Source organism: Micromys minutus (assembly GCF_963924665.1).
Source record: "Micromys minutus genome assembly, chromosome: 8".
NCBI classification, from domain to species: Eukaryota; Metazoa; Chordata; class Mammalia; order Rodentia; family Muridae; genus Micromys; species Micromys minutus.
The window spans coordinates 72,452,313-72,475,298 of record NC_137977.1 but is presented as its reverse complement, the minus strand read 5'-3'; the positions used below and the strand labels follow the sequence as shown (position 1 = coordinate 72,475,298).

General features: G+C 37.4%; 1 protein-coding gene across 1 annotated transcript in view; it reads right to left on the bottom strand.

Annotated features, from left to right (window-relative positions):
• Positions 1-22,986, bottom strand: part of RTTN (rotatin) — a gene marked incomplete at its 5' end in the record, with an annotated part of 151,621 nt that overhangs the window by 14,052 nt on the left and 114,583 nt on the right. The window contains 7 exons of the mRNA XM_080919983.1: positions 3,328-3,527; positions 7,880-8,006; positions 11,312-11,389; positions 12,723-12,820; positions 13,830-13,935; positions 19,357-19,574; positions 20,580-20,717. Of these exons, the coding sequence (XP_080776109.1) occupies positions 3,328-3,527; positions 7,880-8,006; positions 11,312-11,389; positions 12,723-12,820; positions 13,830-13,935; positions 19,357-19,574; positions 20,580-20,717 (965 nt within the window). The remainder of the gene's footprint in view (positions 1-3,327; positions 3,528-7,879; positions 8,007-11,311; positions 11,390-12,722; positions 12,821-13,829; positions 13,936-19,356; positions 19,575-20,579; positions 20,718-22,986) is intronic.

The following is a 22,986-nucleotide window of genomic DNA, read 5'->3' as shown; positions in this document are numbered from 1 at the left end:
CATTCACTTCCCAGACCTCCCAGGTCTGCACCACAACCCTTGTGACCTTCTCCCCAGCAAAAGAGAAAAAAGTCCAATTTGTTTTGCTTATATACTAACTGGAACATGGCCAAACCCCAGTGGCCAACCCCTTATAAATTACTGTCCTTCCCTGCCAGAAGCCATCAATTGTAGAGAACTATACTATAGCATCCTTAGCACAGTTTTTAAGAGTTCTCTCTGATGGCTTTATGTCTAGGCTGTTTCTATTTTGAGGAAGAATGGGTAGCGTAAGTTGGGTTGGGGTTGTCACATAGCCTTCCATTTATCTTTTTCTTGACTGAGTCCACAATTGATATCACCGTCAAAGTAGCTCTCTCCCTCTCTACTGTCAGTGAGAGACTAGATCAAGTACTTCTACATGGTTTCTGGTGACAGCACAGACTATAAACATCTACATGGTCTCCAGCATTAGCATATGACATGAATCTCAGCATGGTCTCCAGTGGCAATACAGACCATGGACATTCACAATACCCTCTGCAGCAGCATGGACCATAGAAACCATCACAGCCCTCAGTGGCAGCACAGGTCAAGGCCATCAACATGGCCTTTGTGGCAACCTGAGCCATGGACACAAATACGGTCTCCAGCAGCAACATGGTCCATGGACATCAACATCGCTTCAACACAGACCACAAACATCTACATGGCCTCTGGTGGTAACAGGAGACATAGAGATGAATATGGCTTCAGGTGATAGTATAGGCCACTCACATCAGCATGGCCTCTGGCAGCAATGGGCCATGAACACTAATGTGGTCTCCGGCAGTAGCAATGACTATGGATGTCCACCTGGCCTCCATTGGTAGCACAGACCTTGGCCATCCACATACCCTCTAATGGCAGCCCAGACCATAGACATCCACATAGACCTCAGGCTTCAACACAAATATCAACATGGAAGCACAGACCATAGTCTTTTGAAAAGGTCCAATCCACAAAACAAACAGTTCTTTAGCTCAGACATCCAGTTGTTGCTCAGAACCAGGGTGAATGTGCAGCTGGACAGCATTTTCAGAGACTGAGTCTGCACAAGCTCCAAGCTGTTGCATCGCGTCCCACGCTGTCCCTACTCAGTGATGACAGGTTCCCCATCCGCTGCAGCTCTCCCTGAACTCAACTCCTCTGAGACTGCAATGTATCACACTGTATACTTTTTTGCCCAAACAGCTTTACATACAAATATTCATAGCAAACTGTTGTTCTGTTTCAAAGATTCTGGTTCCTGAAGCACCACAAATACTGAACCATCACTGAGGCTTGTCTCAATGGACAGCCTGCTATTGCACAGTCAGGGTAGTGTGGGAGCTAGGCAGGACAGGTCCATGCTGGGAGCCAGCCAGTGGGTCTTTGGGAGCTCTAGCCGCTGTAGGCTGCAGTGTTTCTGATCTCCTAGCAGAGCAAGCAGCACAGTCTGTAGCTGCTTCAGCTCAATTCTGGAGGCTGGGTAAACCTAGAGCCAACCCTATTATGTGTGAGCTCCAAGTCACCTCACATCACCCCATGGCTACTCAGACATGATCTTTGTGCTTACAGCCTGCAGGCTGACATGCTAAAGGTATAGATTCATCATTCTTTGACACACAGCTCTGTTTGGCTCTCTTTCTTTCCAATTTCATAAGTCCATTTTTTAAAAGCATTATTCCATAGACTTGTGGTTTTATCCTCTCTCTTTTTGTTGTTCTGGCGCTACTCCAGGCTTTGCAGGCTCCTTTTTTGACCCTGCAGCACCTTTCAGAGCCACCATGGGTCTCTCAGACTCCTTAGAGTTTCAAGAAGGTACCAGCATCTGTTGCCATCTTTGTTTTCTCCCCAAATATTCTTACGTATAGAATCAGAATTTAAACTGAGAGTTTTACCTATGTTAGAGGCATTTTTCTTATTAATTAAAAATAAAATAACCCTGAAATGTAAAAAAAATAAGTCTCCAGCTCAAAATCACATATCAAACTTGAGATAAGCACTTACATTTCATTTAGATGTTCCAACTCTGTATCCCATCACCATGTTCTACAAGGGAGTGGTAGAAAGTGGTATATTGGCCAGTGCCTCATATGTATTGGTCTCACATGCATATACCTCTCATTTTGAAAAAGGTAATCCTATGTATTTATCTCAAGATGAGATTTTTGGAAGTGATGTGTGTATAAACATATATAAACATCAATAAATATGAAAGCATATGCAAATATATACATGGTATATATGTATATAAATATACATAAGCACACATATATAATTTGTAGAAATATCAACATGTACATGAAGAAACTATCTAGCTGTATGCTGGTAAATAAACAATTGAATTGGCTGTATGAAGGAGAGGCATATCACTGATTGTAGTGTTTGTTAAGTTTTGTGTTATGAATGTTTCCTCCATGGATGATTTTAAGGTAACATCAATCACATCAACTGGCTTGAGAAATTTCTAAAAAAGTGTAATGAGGATACTGAGTTAAAGTGAGCAGGGTACAATTACTTATAGAAAATATTCCCCTAATAAGACCAATCATTCAATTTCCTTAGAATGAGAGCCAATCACTTTTTTTTTTTTTTTTTTGTAATTATACCCAAACTATCTTTCTTGGTTCAAAAACATGAAACAGTAGAGGAGGACACTGAATTCCTATGAATCCTGTCCAACCTCCAAGCCTAAGAAACAGAAGCATTCAGATCACTGTCATGAGTAAGTAACAAATGATACTGTAATATTTAGATTTTAAAAATATTCCCACTTAGGGATTCTGTTCATATATAACCCTATAGATGCTCTGCTCCAGCACATTTGTACCAGAATTTGTCTCACCCATACCCTTTCTTTATACACTCCATTAAAATTAGTGATAAACAGTGAAGTTTTAGAACTGCAGATCCAGAGATGTAGTAAGCAGCAAATTATGCCACTAAGATGTAAAACTGCAACTGGGGCAAAGGAGCTTTGATTTCCTACAGCTTTCTGTCACCATAATAAACAGAAACTGGTCTGACTGGTCCACTTACAGATAAAATATATTATTTGTATAACACCAGTGTTTTTTTTTTTTTAAATCATCATTTTTAGCTAAAACACAGCTATGGAGATAATTAAAAAGACATGAACTGATAAGAACTTCCTCCTGGTTCAATCTCAGTGCCTCTAATTTTCTTACAAGGCTTTAAAATAAAATATCCTGAGATCCTAAGAAAGCAGTCCTAGAAACAAACAAACTTTTAAAATTTGACTGACAGGATTATTTTGCCAAATAACTCTTTATGATGCATAGGGGATGTTAAGTAATTACTTACCTTCTGAATTACTCCCTTGCAGTCATGAGATAAGGCCAGGTTTGAAAGAAACATGAAAACCATATGCTGAATGGTGGTGTTTTCTGCAGGCATCTGAGAAGCCAGTTTCAGGATACAAAGTATCAGGGAGCTGCTGGGGGTGCCTCTGTGTGCAGTCTGAACATACTGTCCATAATTTGACCAACAAATGGAACTGCAGCCTTTAAGAGAAACATCCTGTCACCAAGTTGCCCATGTTCTGCTGCTTAGTTTTGAAAACACAAAGTAGTAAGCATATCTCCCAGTCACCTGTGAACCACAAGTAGGCACTGAAGCCTAATGCTGAAGTGTGCACTCAATCCAACAGATTGACTGTCCTCACTCAGATAATTATCTCAATGGAGCATTAAAATGGCAACTTTTTTTAAAAGAAAAGATTAGATTAGCATAATGGTTTTTTTTAATAGTTTATAAAGAAGGCATAAAAATACAAACCTGTACGGAAGAACAGAATTTTAACAATGAGGGGTAACTGGGACACTATCCACAGTGCCCAGGTAAAGATAAAGAACTCAGGGAAGCTGGATCATGAGATTTCAAGGTCACAGAGCTCACAGATAGTAGAAGCTAGTAGTGGTGTCTATGGCTTTTCAGAGTCCAATATATTCTGAGTAAATCAGGTAACCATGAAAGAGACAGAAATATAATCTGGTGACTGCATTGTGATCTAAACCCAAAGCCAAAACAGCTGCACAAGCATTCTGCCACCTGGACCAAGGGTGAGCCTGTGGCACAGGTCCAGGCAGGTCACACCACTCTCTGGAAAAAGGTTCTTTCCGGCCCACAGTGAGGGCTTGGTCTCTGATATCAGGAGTTGGGATCTGCCCGGGGAAGGCTTCATAGGCAGGTTTCCACCTGATGTACAGGCCCACCTGCTGTCCTGCAAGGGAACACCTGGAGTTTTTAATGTGCAGGGAACATGGTACTCTCTGGAAAAGGGTCTTTTTTGGCCAAAAGAAAGAGCCAGGACTGAAGACATGTGGGCAGAGGGCTGACCTCCCAGAACAGCCTCACAAGCGCTCTCACACCTGAGCACATGGAGAGAGAACTGAGTCACTGCCATCAGAACTCACTGCTTGCCCAAAAAGAGCTGAACACCCAGAAGCAATCTCCTTCCTGAGCCCACGGGCCCTTAGAACCAAAGAAGAGACAAGCACCAGTCAGAAACAAAAAGATCACCAACAATCACTGATAACAAAACAGCAAAGGAAAAGCACAAGAACCATAGCAACGGAAACCAAGACAACCTGGCAGCATCAGAACCCAGCTCTCCCACCACAGCAAGCAATGGATTTCCCAACACACCAGGAAAACAAGATTTAGACTAAAAGTCATATTTCAGGATGATGATGGAGATCTTCTAGAAGCACATGAATAATTCCCTTAAACAATTACAGGAAAACCCAAATCCTTCTTCGAAGCCACAATTACTCTCATACCTAAACCACAGAAAGATCCTACAAGGAAAGAGAACTTCAGACCAATTTCCCTCATGAACACTGATACAAAAATACTCAATAAAATTCTTGCAAACCAAATCAAAGAACAAATCAAAATGATCATTCCCCATGATCAAGTAGGCTTCATCCCTGGGATGCAGGGATGGTTTAATATATAAAAATCCATCAACGAAATTCACCATATAAACAAACTCAAAGAAAAAAACCACATGATCATCTCACTAGATGCTGAGAAAGAATTTGACAAAATGCAACACCCCTTCATGTTAAAGGTCTTGGAAAGAGCAGGAATCCAAGGTCCATACCTAAATATAATAAAAGCAGACCAATAGCCAACATCAAACTTAATGGTGAGAAACTTGAAGTAATCCCACTAAAATCAGGGACCAGACAAGGCTGCCCACTCTCCCCCTACCTATTCAACATAGTACTGGAAGTCCTGACCTGAGCAATTAGATTAAAAAAAAAGTACATCAAAGGGATACAAATCAGAAAGGAAGAAGTCAAAGTATCACTATTTGCTGATGATATGATAGTATACTTAAGTGACCCCAAAAATTTCACCAGAGAACTCTTAGAGTTGATAAACAACTTCAGCAAAGTAGCTGGATATAACATTAACTCAAACAAATCAATAGCCTTCCTTTACTCAAATGATAAACATGCTGAGAAAGAAATTAGGAAAATAACACCCTTCACAATAGTCACAAACAATATGAAATACTTTGGTATGAAGCTGACTAAGCAAGCGAAAGATCTGTATGACAAGAACTTCAAATCTCTGAAGAAGGAAACTGAAGATCTCTGAAGATGGAAAGATCTCCCATGCTCATGAAATGGAAGGATCAACATTGAAAAATAGCCATCTCACCAAACAAAAGCAATCTACAGATTCAATGCAATCCCCATCAAAATTCCAACTCAATTCTTCATAGAGTTGAAAAGAACAATTTGCAAATTCATTTGGAATGACAAAAAACCTAGGATAGCAAAATCTATTCTCAACAAGAAAACTTCTGCGGAAATCACCATTGCTGATTTCAAGCTATATTACAAAGCAATTGAGGTAAAAACAGCACAGTATTGGTACAAAGATAAGCAAGTAGATCAATGGAACAGAATTGAAGACCCAGAAATGAACTCTCACACCTATGGTCACTTGATCTTTGACAAAGGAGCTAAAAGCATTCAATGGAAAAAGGAATTTCTTCAACAAATGGTGTTGGTTCAACTGGCAGTCAGCATGCAGAAGAATGAAAACAGACCCTTTCTTACCTCCTTGTACAAGGCTCAAGTGCAAGTAAATCAAAGACCTCCACATAAAATGAGATACTGAAACTATTAGAAGAGAAAGTGGAGAAAAGCTTAGAACACATAGGCACAGAGGAAAATTTCTTGAACAGAACACTAATGGCCTATGCTCTAAGATCAAGAATCAATTAATAGAACCTCATGAAATTGCAGTTACTGTAAGGCTAAGGACACCATCAAAAGAAAAACAATATGGCAGCCAACAGACTGGGAAAGGATCTTTACCAATCCTACATCTAATAGAGATCTAATATCCAATATATACAAAGAACTCAAGAAGTTAGACTCCAGAGAATCAAACAATCCTATTAAAAAATGGGGTACAGAGCTAAACAAAGAGTTCTCAACTGAGGGATACCGAATGGCCGAGAATCACCTAAAGATATGCTCAACATCCCTAGTCATCAGGGAAATATAAACCAAAACAACCCTGAGATTCCACCTCACACCAGTCAGAATGGATAAAATCAAAAACTCAGATGACAGCAGATTCTGGCGAGGATGCGGAGAAAGAGGAACACTCCTCTACTGTTGGTGAGGTTGTAAGCTTGTACAGCCATTCTGGAAATCAGTCTGGCGGGTCGTCAGAAAATTGGACATTGTACTACCTGAAGACCCAGCTATTCAACTTCTGGGCATATACCCTAAAGATGCTCCAACATATAATAAAGACACATGCTCCACCATGTTCATTGCAGCCTTATTTATAATAACCAGAAACTCAAGAAAACCCAGATGTCCTTCAACAGAGGGATGGATACCGAAAGTGTGGTACATTTATACAATGGAGTACTACTCAGCTCTTAGAAACAATGACTTTACAAAATTCCTAGGCAAATAGATGGAACTAGAGAATATCATCCTTAGTGTGGTAACCCAGTCACAAAAGAACACACATGATATGCACTCACTGCTAACTGGATACTAGCCCCAGAAAGCTTTGAATACCTAAGAAACAACTCACAGACCTTATGAAGCTCAAAAAGAAGGAAGGCCAAAACGTGGAAGCCTTGGTCCTTCTTAGAAAAAAATAATCATGTATTCATCATATATTATTATGTAACAAACTTTGTTAGCTATAATATTTTATAAAATAAATAAATTAAATAAAGTAGCAAATAAAAAAAACCCTAGATCATAGGATATTAGATGATTGCCTATCAATACATGGAAGGATAAAATTTTTAAAGTATTATTGAATAAAAGGTAATGAGTTCTAGCAGAACAAAAAAAGTGACCTCCCATCCCTTATATTTCTAGAATTGTCTACCTTTACATTTCCCTCACAGTCTTAGTTTCATTACAACTTACAATGCATGGCTCTAAATAAGTTGTCAAAATAATAACTTCCATGTGAATGAATACAATTCTATCAACGTTCTCAAAACCAACAGCAGTACCTTGAATTAACTTTCATCATACCTGTCCCCTGTTTTAGATCTATAAAGAACCTAATCTTCACTTGCTTTTTCATTAATTTTCACCTACTAGATGTTTCCCTTGAATGCAGTTTCCCACAGCCACATAAAATCCAGCCAATCTATTTCCTGAACTATCCAATGACTCTCCCAGATCTACAAATATATTCTTGAAATGCTCAGAAGTTTTAAGATCCATAAGAAATTTTGCCTTTGACTAAGAAGGAAAAATACATCAACATACATATTTTCCAGTTGGGCTTAGTATCACATAAAACTAGTATTTTAATTTATCATAAAAAGACAACACTGTATTCTAATCACCAGTTGGAAAGTTTGCAGTATAGACACAAAGCAACTGCAAGGCAATTTGCAGCAATGAATCTTCCATCAAAAGCCAAGGCCAGAGAGAGTGCAGGACAGGCACGAGATGTGCTTCAAGAGCCGCCACCTGTTTTGGAAAAGAAGTAAGACCAGCCATTAGTTTGGACATGTGAAATGCAAACTTAGGTTGAATACCACCCAATGTTGTCACCCACATAAGGTAATAATGTAATTCATCTTTGAGAAGTGTAAGGAAGACGCTTTCTTCTTACAGTTCACCAGTGCTTTACACTGGACAGTCCAGATCAGAAGACTGTCCAGTCTCTGAAAGGATGGACAGGATACATTAGTCAGAGAAAAACTGTAGAGAAGTTTCTATAGCATGTAAAGTATGCAGTGAAGTGATTGTCTCGTAGCAATAAATAAACTTTTCAGAGACATGGTCCAGATACAGAAATTTGTAGTCAAGAAAATATTTTTTTCTGTCTCCCCTCTTAATGTGGATATACTATATATATATATATATCAGGTGAGACAATTTTCTGAAAGTAGCTGACCCCAAAGAGGCTGAACTTGCCCAGACATCCATACCAACTTAATAATACATTTTCAGATGATTTAAGACTATGTACTTAATTTTCAGTCCTACTGTGTGCTTGGCCTGTTTAAGGTTAACTTGCCTCTAGGAAAACAATGTGGCCACCTTAGTATGCCTTGGATTTCTCACTCTATCAGTTCTGACAATCTAAGTTAAACTAATAGTTTTAATAATATATGTGTGTGGTGTGGTAATTACTTGCTGAAAAGAGCCAATAGGTTGGCAACAACCTTAAAATCAGTGTCTTCCACAAGAAATGGAAGCAACATATAGACAAGTATAAGTTAATGACATTGGTTTGTGGTTCAAAGTGCTGTTTTGGGTCAGCTGCACTCAGTAGTCTTACCCTGTAAAACACTGTTTAAGAGTTCTATAAAGAAAACCCCATTCCTTTCCATACCGTGTTTTCTAGGCTATCCAATAAATATGGAGAAAAGCCTCATCAGACATAGGTGCAGACCCACACAACAGACATCACCACTCAGCCACTAAGAACAAACTACAGATATATGGAAAGCATGGGAAGGTATGTGTGTGTGTGCATGTATGTGTGTGTGTAAAGCTAATGACTTTTGTGTGATTTGAACAGATTCTAAAGTAGCTTTAGTTTTTATTAAAAATCAGATACCATTGGGACAATATTGCATATAAGATACAGTTGCCTACAGAAGTACAGCAGTATCTTTCTAAATTATAAAGTAATTTCTATACCCATGTGCACTTGAGTGTGCTTTTCAGGGCACACAGAACCAAATAGAATGAAGTGAAATGTCATTCAAGACAAGTTTTGGAGTTACTCTCAAGGTCTTCCTCAGGCTGATCACCCTCAGCTTCTTACTGAGTCCAACACTAACAACAAATGACTTTGCTCACTTATGTCCCAAAGACAAAAACGATCCCGTATGAGTTTTTTGTTATGTATTCTTCATTCTACGCATACATATCTCTTCTGTCATCCATTCATCTGTTTCCTCTGCCCAAAAGTAAAGAACCAGTACTCAGAAATGAATACATTTATCTGCCCCTCTAAAACGTGGCTCTTCCTTCTCATTTTTTCCCCTGCGTTTATGAACTAGCCCTTAGTCTGTTCATTTCTCTGATTACAGTAAGTAGTTTCCACATGAGAACCAAATGTACTCATGTCATGCAGTAGACAGGATACTCGCTGCTATCATTTACACTTTGCACGTTTCACAGTTAACTCCCTTCTACCTGTCCTAATGATTGAGACCACTCCAACATTATGGCTCCTAAACTCTCCAGCACTGGGGCATGTACTATAGGTTTCTCTGTCTTCACTGCTATCCTTCTGTCTTATGTCTAGTCTCCTTCTACAGCCCCTTTTTCCAGCCTTCTCTTACATGTGTTCCAACTATATGATCAAAGCTATTAGAACATACTGTTTTAGAAAAGTTCAAGTAGCATCCTGAGTACAAATACTCATTACATACTCCTACTATCCCCAGAATGCAGAATGGCTTACACAGGAAACATATGGGGAAACCTAAACTTCAGGTCCCTAATCATTGTACTATACGCTATCATACATTCCTACCTTAGTAAGCAGCTTAAAGTAGAATCTGGAAGTCATTCTAAACTTTACTTCTTCTGTCCTAACTCATCAGACTTACTTCTAATACACCCTTTTTACTTTTCTCCCTGCCTATGATAAGGCCTCATCATGTTTTGCCTGGAGTATCTTACATTGGGGACTTGCTTACAGTTTCAGAGGATTCGTTCCTGGTTATCATGGTGGGAAACAGACATGCATGTACTGGAGCAGTAGCTGAGAGCTTTGTATCTTCATCTGCAGGCAGCAGGTACAGAGACAGGGTCTGCTGTGAGTTTTGAAAACCCCAAACCTCTACCCAGTGGTTTCTCTAACAAGGTCCCAGGTACGCCAACAAGGCCACACACCCTAATCCTTTTAATCCTTCTCAAACAATTCCACTCTGGGCTGATTCACCATTCAAACATGTATACGAGTTTACAGGAGTCATACTCATTCAAATCACCACATATGTATAAACAAATACTTTAAAAAAGCAATTGTTACCTGCATTTCACTTAATAAAGCTTAAGTAATTCATGTTTACCATATTTTTCCAGATTTATGACAAGAACACAAAAATAAAAAATTTCAAAACAAAAAAAATTTCTATAATTTATCTTTCCCTCACCAATTTTTTATACTAAAGCTCATTCCTCAAAAGTGAAGTCATTCTATACTGAGCTGTGTCACACAACAGTACCATCATGATGACTTAAATTGACAGAACCAATGCTTACAACAAAAGCAAGATAACTCAGTGGCTTTCAAAGAGCACTGTACCAAGACAAAGAATGACAGCAAATACAAAAGAAAGGGGGTTTGATTCAGGTGACATGACTATGCTAAGCAAAACAGTATCTATTCTGAAGCAGGATGCATGCTTGTCTTCTTTCTTTATAATTATGAATACTGGCACTCCATGAGAAAAATAAGTTTTGACAAACACCTTTGAAAACCTCCGCTTCAAAAGACATACACAGTGATTTATTACTATCTAGTCAAAAAGCATCTGAATACCTAACAATATAGAATGAAGGAGAAGTTCAAGAAGTTACATTTCAAGCATGAAGTTCAAGCTTTGATATACTAGGAATGTCATTAGTGATGAAGGGCAACATGATTAAACTCATGCAGTTCTGAGAATTCACTGAACTTAAACAATCAACTGAACATCTTGAACAAGAGAATTCAGAGGGTCCATTTTCCTTCCTGAACTACTCCATATAAATCTCAGCCACTTACTACTTGAACTGCTATCAACAGTCTGAGGCGCTCTACTTACTTTACATTCTTCATTTTGATAAAGGCAGTTTCTGAGGAGCTGCAAGGTAATGCTTAACTCTTTAATGAAGCCGTCCTCCTGTGCAGACACAGAGAAGGTGAAAAGCATAAATACAGTAATCCTCTCCTTCTGGGTCTGTACACTGTACACTGCAGCTGTGCTGTGATCATGCCCAACTACCATCACTTTGAGAAACTGACAAATTATGGTGACCATATGTCAAGAAATACATGCACTACAAAAACAGCTATTGCTGTTCCATCAGGCATGGAGGAATTCAGATATATAATAGCCTCCATGTCATATCTCAATCAAGGGAGGCAGCTACTGGCTGGTTTTCCATCAGATCAGATCTCTGATGACTTTCTCAATGATGGCTATGCTTTTGGTTAGGCAGAAAAATAAGAAGCAGGAGAAGTTATCTAACATGGATTCTGTTATCATATACCAGTTAACCTATTAAATAAAGCTTTGTCTAATTTTCTTTTCAATGATTTGACTTCACTTATAAATTACATGTATAAATTTATATAAAATCTTGCTTTATATACATACATACATACATACATACATATATAAATGCATTTATATACATATACATATGTGGTATGTTCATGTGAACAAATACAATGCTTCCAAAGACCAGAAGAGAACATTGTATCCTTTGGAACTTAACTCATGGTCCTCTGAAAGAGTACCATTTTTTAAACAAATGAGCCAGTTTTAATATAATAAATATATAAATATATAATATATTTTTAATAAATAAAATATTTATACATATTTAAATATTCACATGTACATTCACTTTTTGGGAAAAAAAATGAGGTGTAAATGTTACTAGTCACAGTTATGGCTAGCCACAAGCAATATATAGTTACTATGTGATATTGTGTTTACATAAAGTTACAATTTATATACACAGTCAAACAATTAAATGCTAGAACAAACATCTGGGAATCATGAAAAAAATATACAGAATGTGAGGGCAAAGTCTTGCTTTATTGATTGCAGGATTTTGTCACTATGTTGTTATAAGTATTTATTTATAAGATAATAAATTTGAAATGTGTTAACTATCCAAATATAAACACAAATAAATTACAGTTGTTACAGATTTCATCCCTAGAGAACTTAACACTTTTATTTATATATTTCATTGTATAAAATATTTCTACAATATATCATGTGAATGTTTACATTTCTAACTCTGTATAACAGGAATAAATAACATACAAATCCCACTTAAGGATATTTAGACAAGAACTGACCTCAATAATATACCTGCCTCTATCTACCTTGTAAGTCAAACACTGGTTTCAACCTTGTGCTCATTGTAAGCACAAGAGCAATGGAGACATGGTCACTCTATCCGTCTTCCCTTGCACAAGAACTCAGACCTTGAAATCACCTTTTTTTTTAGTGCTGCTTTCGCAGGCCTCAGCAGATCTAGGTTCAGTTGTGCATTGATGTGTTTCATCTGCTCCACACAGTTTTCAATGAGATCAGCTGAAAGAAAAAGGCTGCAACTGTCAAGGGGCCACTCCAATTCTGAAGACATTAAGACTGCAAGTACTCAGTCACAGAAAACCCATTCAAATATATGATGAAAGAATGATGATTTAAAGAAGGAAAAGAGCACAATACTGAAGCCCATGTTTTCACTTCTTAGTAAGAGTTTCCATATCTACTGTATCTTACAGCCTACATGCTTTATTTTAGCAGCAAATAATTAGTTGGGTGGATGGGCTTTGTATATCTATTTCTTTCCTTCACCTCCCAGAGTTGTAATCCCTGATGTCTAGAAGGGAAATCATGACCCTGTAGTATAAAAATTTATATAAAAATACTGCTTATTTGATACTATAGTCTTTACCATACCATAAAAATTATGCTTGTATATTAGGTATGTAAAATATACTTGTATATACTAATAATTGTGAAGCTAAATAATAGGATACAGCTTGGAATTTTTATATGCATGTTCTCTAGAGAAATAATAATAATTACATGTAAATAGAAACACAAAATCTACAAGTATCATCTTTATATTATTGATTGACTGACCTTTTAGTGTTAGGGTTCAACACAAGATCCTGTGCTTCCTAGGCACTATATTCCCAGCCTATTCTTTAAGCAATTAATGTGGGGTTGACGAGACTGCTCTGTCTCACCATATGTTAACTAACTCTTGCAGAGAATCTGAGCTCAGTTCCCAATACCCATGTTAGGCACCTCACCTCATCCTCTAACTCCAGGTTAGGGATCCAGTGACCTTTTCCATCCTCCACAAGCAACTCTACTCACATGCACATACAACCACACAGACATACACATAATTAAAAATAAGAACTGAAAGTAACGATTTCAGTACTGCTATATGAAAGAAAACACTTTAAATGTCATTGAAATTTTACTATAATTTCCCTACATTTTTAACTCATAGAAAATTAGAACAAGCAAGCAGTAGAAAACATGATTAGCAAGATGCCAATAAACAACTGATGGTGATGCTCACATCTCAAAGCGTGCCTCTGCGCTCTTCTGCTGACAGCCAAAAGTGACATCAGAGCATTTGCAGCAACTCTTTTCAGGACATCTTTGGAGGATACTCCTTCATAGCACTTTAGAGAAGGCAGACAAAACTGATTAGAAGAAAAAGTCAATCTAGTAAAACTACTATGAACCAAGACAAGTTTAGATAAGAGGCATATTAAGTATTGTATGAAATAACAACAAAACAAAAAACAAACAAAAAACTATCCCTATAATTTAATAAGTTATTACTTACTATCTATGAACATTCTGCAGAGAAAAGCCTACATAGGATATTATCCATATGGAACAAAATTAAATTATCCTCAAAGTCTCTCTATGGGTGGGAGGTCTAGATTAATACACAGCAAGAAAGTAAAAAGTAACCAAGGAATTGGGGGACAATGAATCTAGAGTAGGGACAAGCAGGACACAAGTTCAATGAAGAAGAAAATGGGAAAAACAGGAATAAGAGACAGAAGGAGAAGGAGGGGGAATAAATAACACTAAGGATATTTGAAAATGACAAAGGTTTTTGTTTCATATTAGTTTATGCTTACCTAAAATTACATATAATAGGTATATGTATATACATAGAGTTTAAATGGAGTTATGACACAGAATAATAATGGTGTACAGACTACCTCAAGAAAACCCAGTGCCAACCACAAGAAATTCTGCTTCAGTTATTAGTCGGAGCAGTCCAAAAGACCCCCAATGCAATATATAATCTATTCTGTTGTCCTTAGTTGCCCCCCCCAGAATATAAGGTAAGAGCTAATTGAACTTCAGTCACAGGACTTTTAGGAAATAGAATGGAACTAACTTGGAAGTCTCCTCCCCAAGGACTTTCTTTCCTTTGTGCATCAATGTGCTGTGCAAGTTGCTAAGAGAGAAAACAGTTCTCTTGTAGCCAGACTTTTGCTACTTTGTGGGTTCCTTCTTCTACCTTCTCCACCCCCTTTTTTTCAACTCCCTAAAACTATATAGAAGAGAAAAGAAAGATAGAGAAGAAGAGGGTGATGTTATTGTTAGATTACTTCCTGCTGATGAAGGGTGTCAAGTTCCTTGGTGCAAGATTGATCTTCACCCTCAGGATATCTATTTTCTTCTTCTTAGTTCTTTTTTGTGCATTACTACTCAACGAACCACAAGCTACAGCAAACAAATAACAACCCACTCGACCTCTCAGGGCCCTAGCATTATATACCTCCTGAAAAGTCCCCAGAATTCCAAGTATCACACAACAGCAGAAACCATCTGCATCTGGCAAAATTATGACCCTGTTAGAGCATAGGGTAAATCACAGATGCCGGGGACAATCATATCTAATATTCCATACCTGGGATTAAAATTAAAACATATTCTTGTAGTATTTCTGTGTTTTAAAGAGACCAAAATTCTCCCCATACCTATAACTAGATATGGCACCAAGAAACAGAATGTTGGCTGGGCTAGAGAGATATACACAGTGCTGTAATAGTGGTGGTTTTATCTTAGGGGTTGGCAGAATTGCCTAATTGTAATGAGGCGCTCAAAAGAAGAAAATTCATGCCTGATATTGTAAATCTCTCCTGTTATTTATGGTTGGAGAGGTCATAGATTCAAGAAAGAACCTATTATCATTTTCCTAAACCAATATAAATTCTAACTTTATATTCCATATGCATATCCTCACACCCACAAATAAATGTAGCTTTCACCCCTTATTAAAGCAGCTTTAATTTTGTATCAAGTGGAAAATATTGTAAAAGTCTAATGGTAACTGGGTAGAGGTACCCGAGAAGGGGACAGTGAGCAAGATATAAAGTGAAGAATAATAATAATAAATGTACAAGCTATATTACAATGCAATTGTCTTAAAAAAAACTGCATGGTACACATACAGAGATAGGCACATGGATCAATGGAATAGAAGATCCAAAAATGAGCCCTCACATATATGGTCACTTCATTTTTAACAAAGGAGCTATAAACATCCAATGGAAAAAGAACAGCCTCTTCAACAAATGGTATTCGTCAAACTGGCACTCAGCATGCAAAAGAATGAAAATAGACCCTTTCTTATCTCCTCGTACAAAGCTCAAGTGTAAGTGGATCAAAGATCTCCACATTAAACCAGGTACACCGAAATTATTAGAAGAGAAAGTAGGGAAAACCTTAGAACACATAGGCACAGGAGAAAAATTCCTGAACAGAACACCAATGGCTCATGTTCAAAGGTCAAATGGGACTTAATGAGATTGCAAAGTTTCTGTAAGGCTAAGGACACTGTCAAGAAAACAAAACAGCAGCCAACAGTGTGGGAAAAAATCTTTACCAACCCCAAATCTGATAGAGACCTAATATCCAAGGTATACAAAGAACTCAAGAAGTTAGACACCAGAGAATCAAACAATCCTATTAAAAATGGGGTATAGAGCTAAACAAAAAGTTCTCAACTGAGGAATATCGAATGGCTGAGAAGCATCTAAGGAAGTGCTTCTGATGACATCCTTAGTCATCACAAAAATGTGAATCAAAACAACCCTGAGATTCCACCTCACACCAACCAGAATGGCTAAGATCAAAAATTCAGATGACACCAGATGCTGGCGAGGATGTAGAGAAAGAGGAACACTTCTCCACTGTTGGTGGGGTTGTAAACTGGTAAAACTACTCTGGAAATCAGTCTGGTGGTTCCTCTGAAAATTGGACATAGTACTAACTAAAGACCCAGTTATTCCACTTCTGGGCATATACTCCAGAGATGCTCCAACATACAACAAAGACACATGCATCACAATGTTCATAGCAGCCCTATTTATAATAGCCAGAGCTGGAAAGAACCCAGATGTCCTTCAGTAGATGAATGGATACAAAAATTGTGGAACATTTACACAATGGAGTACTACTCAGCTATCAGAAACAATGACTTTATTAATTCTTAAGAAAATGGATGCATCTAGAGAATATCATCCTGAGTGAGGTAACCCAGTCACAAAAGAACAGACATAATATGCAGTCACTGATAATTGGATACTAGCCCCAGAAAGCTCTGAACACCCCAGAAACAACTCACAGATTATATGAATTTCAAGAAAAACAAAGGCCAAAAAAAAGAAAGAAAATAAAAAACCATTATGCTTAATCTTTACACACCAAAAAAATGTTGACTATTTCCAGGTTATGTCCTGGTTTACATGTACTATGCTCATTATAACTAGTAAAATCTTAATGCATACTGTCAAACCTTTAAAAAAATCAAATACTGACAAAAATGTATTCATATACTTTTATGCAAAAATGCTTTTAAAATCTGTACATGTATCTCTGTTTTTTAAAATAAAGTTGTTCAATTAAAAATAAATAAATAAATGTAAAGGCACATTTACTTTTAAAATTAAAAAGTGTACACACACATATAAATATACACAATATGCATGCACACACACACACACACACACACACACTTGGAGTTTGTCTATAATAGGGACAACAATAATGCTACTAGACACTACAAACTAGCAAATAAAAGTCCAGTGTCAAGAATATAGTTTCTCATTTGGAATTGTTGGTAAGATAAAGGCACTACATACATACTCATGTCCTCTGGAACACTCATCACTACTGATTAGCTTTCAGGGTGCTGACATGTGGTATGCATCATGAATCTTGCTGAGATGTGAATCTTGTGACCTACAATGTGCAGATATACCAACTGATACAATAATGCCATGAACGTCATAGGAAAAACTAAACCACTGTGGTTTTTGGATTTGGAATCAAGACAGCAGGGACACCATCCCATTTTTAAGATTTATTTATTCCATGTGTATGTGTATACGACTAAGTGTATTAATGTATACACCACAAGCATCCAAGAACCCATGGAGTCCAATCAGAAGACAGCATTGGATTCCCTGGAATAGCAGTTACAGGCAGTTATGAGCCACAATGTGGATGGTGGGAGCCAAACCCAGGTTCTCTGCAAGAGCAGTAAGTGCTCTTTACCCACAGAGCCATTTCTCTCCCCAGTATCTAGTTCTTCACTGGGAAAAGCTGAGAGGATGGATGTAAGGAAGTGTCCACAGGGAAGCTCTGCCCTCATCAAAATAAACAGCTCTTAGAGGAGAACAAGCTTCTGAAGTAAACAACATCTGCAGACAGATGACAAAACATGGGAGACTCTCTGTCAGGATTCTTCGTGATACTGAGAAAACAGCCAGATTTTTTATGACAGGGAAAAAAATTACCCCAAGGAGCACTATAAATCTTCCATGCATCCTTTAGCTGGAGCAGAAAGTGTCACCGTTCTTTTTTGCTGTTGCTTTTAATTACATTTCTGAGAATTTTAAGGAATGGGTTTGACTGTAAAATTTCCATATATTATTACCCTGTTACCCTCCTCCCTCTCTCTTACTTGCTGGACCTGCTATACCTAGAAGCAGCATGCCTTCCTGACTTTATAATATAAATTCTACTATCTCCTCATTTCCCTCTCAGTTTTGCCTGTCTACCAGCCTCCTCTGCATTCCAGAACAGTCAAGACTGATGCTAAAAATGTACGATTAGTCATGCCACAAACACCTTCTTGAGGACAACATTCACAAACCAAGGGGAGAGAAAAAAATCTCCATATCAAAGCAAAAAAACGGATCACCACAAATCAGATGGCACAACCAACCATGCAAATTACATCTACCTGATTTGCAAATCACTTTTCCCTGTTTCAGACAGGAAATAAAAATCATGAAATGGTATTTAAAGGTACCCCTATCCATCTCTGGGCCTCCTAGGTCTGAGGCTTGCTTGAACTTCCAATCCTCTTGCCTCTCTATCCTGAGTGCTGAGATTTAGGTGTTTGTCACCATAGCCAGTGTAATGTGGTTTTGAACATGGAACCTAGAAACTCAAGTATGTTTATGTAAGCACTCTACCAACCAAGCTATATCCTAAGGAAGCTCATGAACCATCCTATAATGTCATATGCCCAAATGTCTGAGGCAAGAAGACTATAATTTTAAGGTTTGGCTACATTACAGGGTGAGTCAAGACAAGCCTTAGCAACTTAAAATTCATGTCAAAATCAAAGGTAAAAAAAGGATCTAAGGACACAGCTTAGGGGTAGAGTGTTTGCCTAGTATGCAAGAAGTCCTGGGTTCAATCTTCAATCATACACACACACACATACAAATACACACAAACACAAACACTTACATACACACACTGATAAGGACACACAGAAACACACTCATACAGATACACAAACACACACAGACAAGGACACACAGACATACACTCAAACAGACACACACACAGAGGAAAACACAGAGTGGTAGTAATACGACTAATTGTAAAAGAAATACTTGCTAATCTATTATAGTTTTGAACTGTATGCTTACTTAATCAAAATGAACATTGATTCCTTAGTAAAAATGATTGAAAAAAATTTAAATTTCATGAAAACTGAAAGGAAATTTATTTAAAAATACATAAAGTCTAAAAAAAAAATTCAAGAAATCACACACCTGAAGAATTGTTTCATTAAGTCGCTCTGAAGATCTAAGGCTTCCCTGAGTTCCATCAAGAAGTAAGGCCACTGTTGGGGTCTGGCATGTACTTGTTTTATCTTTGTCCTGGACACGCCTCTTTTCTTCCTCAGCCAAGAGAACAGACAGGAACTGGAGGCTGGCAATACTCAAGGCAGGGCACTTAACTGAGAGGCCCACACATCTGCACAGTGTATCTACAAGGAAAATTATTTCAGACGTAAATGACAACTTCTTCAAAATTACAGAGGAAAATATCAGATTGGTATTAGTAGTTAAATTTATAGCACTCATTTTTATTTTTAATGATACAAAGCTATCACTATGTACATGAATAAGAAAAAAGTTTTAAAGTCAGTATTAAGGCAACATACTGAGTTAAGAAATCTACCTAAGTTTTCATTATATGAGTTTTTAAGTATGTATACATAGGGACAATATGTAGCTAACTAATTTGAGCTAACATTTAAAGTTTTGAGAGTTTTTAACATCTGAATTTTCATTTCGGTACTAATAAAATGTTAACTTGAGTTTGGAGGTATGGCTGAGGTATGGCTCAGCACTAGTCTAGCATGTATACAGCTCATATGAAAACCTATTTTATAAGCTTCCTAAAAGTGTATTTTAAAAATAATTAAATAAAATAAAATTAACAAGACTAATAAATATTATATAAATATATATGTAAAGTCCTGCTATGTTAAAGTTTGAGACTATAAAAAAATCAAAACTTATTTATTTAAAAATAGTCACTTGATTATTTAATGGGGAAAAAATATAAAAATGGCCACATTATTTATATTTCTGGGCTATAAAAAAAGTCATAAGAAAAGATAATATTTTAGAATTTCCCATCTTGATATTGCTTACATATGAGATTTCATATATCCACATTTAACACAGAATATATAGCAAAAAAAATGACTGACTTCTTTGGGAATAAATATAAATCTAATTGTCTTATAATTTTAATATATACATTTTCATGAGAAAAAAACAGACTTTTCTTACTTGGCTTTTGACACACTAAAATTTATTGCAGCTTTTCAAATCTGTGTTTTGAGAAAAAGAACACTCATCAGGAGTAGTGCAAGTTCTCAAGTCTAGTACCCCTCAATTCTTTCCTATGCCATGCGATCACTACCATGAGAATTTATACATTTAGCAGACAATATACCCCAATCCTTCGAAGATCTCCTTACCAGCCACTGCCTCCCAGTCCTTGGCAAGAGCTAAGGTAAGAGGCACAAGGGAGACAGCACCAGCCTTCCTCAGTAGTGTGGCCAGAAGGTCAAATAAATGTGTCCATGTGTGGTAAAAGGCCAACACTAACTGTACATCTGTAAATTAATGAAAGCACTACAAGTTATTAACAAGAAGAAAAGCTTCAAACATTAACAACTTAAACATTATGCTTTCTTAGATCCACACAGTAAGAGGTATATACATTTGCCAGAAAGAAAGCAATATAAAGGATCTACTTCAACAAAGAGCGCCACATCACAATCCATCACGGAGGAAAGCCAGGGCAGGAACACAAACAGGGCAGAAACCAAGAGGCAAGGGCTCATGCAGAGGCCATGGAAGAGTGCTGCTTATGGTTTACTCTTCATGGCTTATTCAGACTACTTCCCTACAGCAGCCATGAATAAAGCAAAGCACAGCACACTGTGGACTGGGTCCTCCATGGGCCAATCCGATGGGGGTATTCTCTCAGTTGAGGTTTCTCTTCCCAAAAGACTTCTCACCACATCAAGTTGACATAAACATTAGCCTGCACAATTATGCAAGTCAGTACAATTAACTTCTTACTTCTTTTTCTACTGCTTCTTAAAAGTAGGTCCCACCACCCTTCTACATAATCACGCAAGCCATGCTTTCATTAGAATATGTTCATCAACAAAAAAAAGTACGACACAGTAAATATGAGCTACAATTTCAGAACTGCACTGTAGACATATAATAAAACATGACAGTGGCTACTTCTGGGAAACAAACTTTCCTCTTATTTTCTTTATTCCCTCCAGCAGCTTTGTGCAGAGATGAAAAAGAAAGCACAATGTGCTAAGGTCAAGGCAGAAGAGAAAGAAAACTTTCTTTGAAGAGCCAAACAGAAAATTCCCACACAAAGGAAAGTATGCTACAAAGCAGACTGAACACTGCTGCCCACGTGCACCCCTTGTTAGAGAAGTTAACCTTCCACAGGAAGGACAGCGCTGGCTGTCTCTGGAGTCTCTCTGGCCTCATCTCCACAGTTCTGTCACCTTTCATCAAAGGTAACGAACATAAGCAAGGGTCACTTGTGTTCCTCAGCACCAGGGAAGTCCTTGGAGAGAACACCTACCAGGGATTCAGGTCACAACCTGTCCAGTGCTCCTCAGCTGTCTTGTCACCAAACTCACTGAGAAGCATTTTAGATGTTTCCTCATTGCCAATCCCAAAGATACGCTGTGTACTAATATACTACGTGCATATTTACATTACCCTTTTAGGATACTACAGAAGTCTACTCTTTTTGCTCAATACAGGCTTAAGAATGAGAAAATATATAACTTAGAAGATAAATTTCAAAAGCTATTAACATTCAAACTTGTCATAGTTACTAAATATTTTAATTAAGTTTGCTTATATAAAAAGTTTTGAATTACATACTTGAACTAGCAAATCATATAAGTATGTAATGTTTATAGATATAAATATCTAATATATTTCTTGAAATATGTAGGAGGAACAATAAAAAAAATCTACAAGGCCACAACAGTCACACCCTGTTGACAAGTGACAACTAGGTCAAGCGACTCATCATCTTTATCACAGTTCTGTAGACTAATGTTTTAGTGACTTGCACATCCATGAACCCAATGTCAGTGTTGGTCGAGTAATAGATACAAAAACCAACATAAGAAAAAGAAGAATTTATGAGATAGAATTGAGCTCTGTTAGACCACAAATCACAGTACTGTCTACCTCATGCCCTTCTCACAAGATCAGTCTTTATTATTGTTGAGACTGCAGTTTAACCTACTGAGCTTCATTAAATTATTGCTAACCTGAAGAGAATTTATATGCAGGATAGTACTGCAACTCAAACACAAAAGTAATTTTTACATGGACATGAGCAATGCTGTGGACTGGCACTGTTCATAAGCAGAGCAAAGGTAACACAAATCCACACAATTCAAAGGATCTTAAGAAATGTTCATATTATAAGCTCTAAACTGGCTTATACCTGCAACTTCCAATTGCTTTAGCTACATAAATAAAAATAGTACTCCAAGCTCACTGCAAACCGTAACGTGTTTCGGCTGAAAGATGGAGGAGATTACTGGTTATTTTTTTATACTATTCATCTGTCCTAAGTTTCTCCTGGAGCCATTTCAGGTCATTCTAATTATAAAACACGTGATCAAAACCTTTCCAAATACTGTGAGCAGAGGAGATAAAACAAAACAAAAATTTGGACATAGGACCCAGCCTCTCTGAGCTGGATCTGACCTGAAAGCCTTCTCTTTGAGGACATTTCTTGGTAGCAGAAGTTATCATCCTAGCAAGTAAGAGTCCTAACTAGCTAAGTAAGATGTCTATAAACTTCAACAATGACTAGCACGG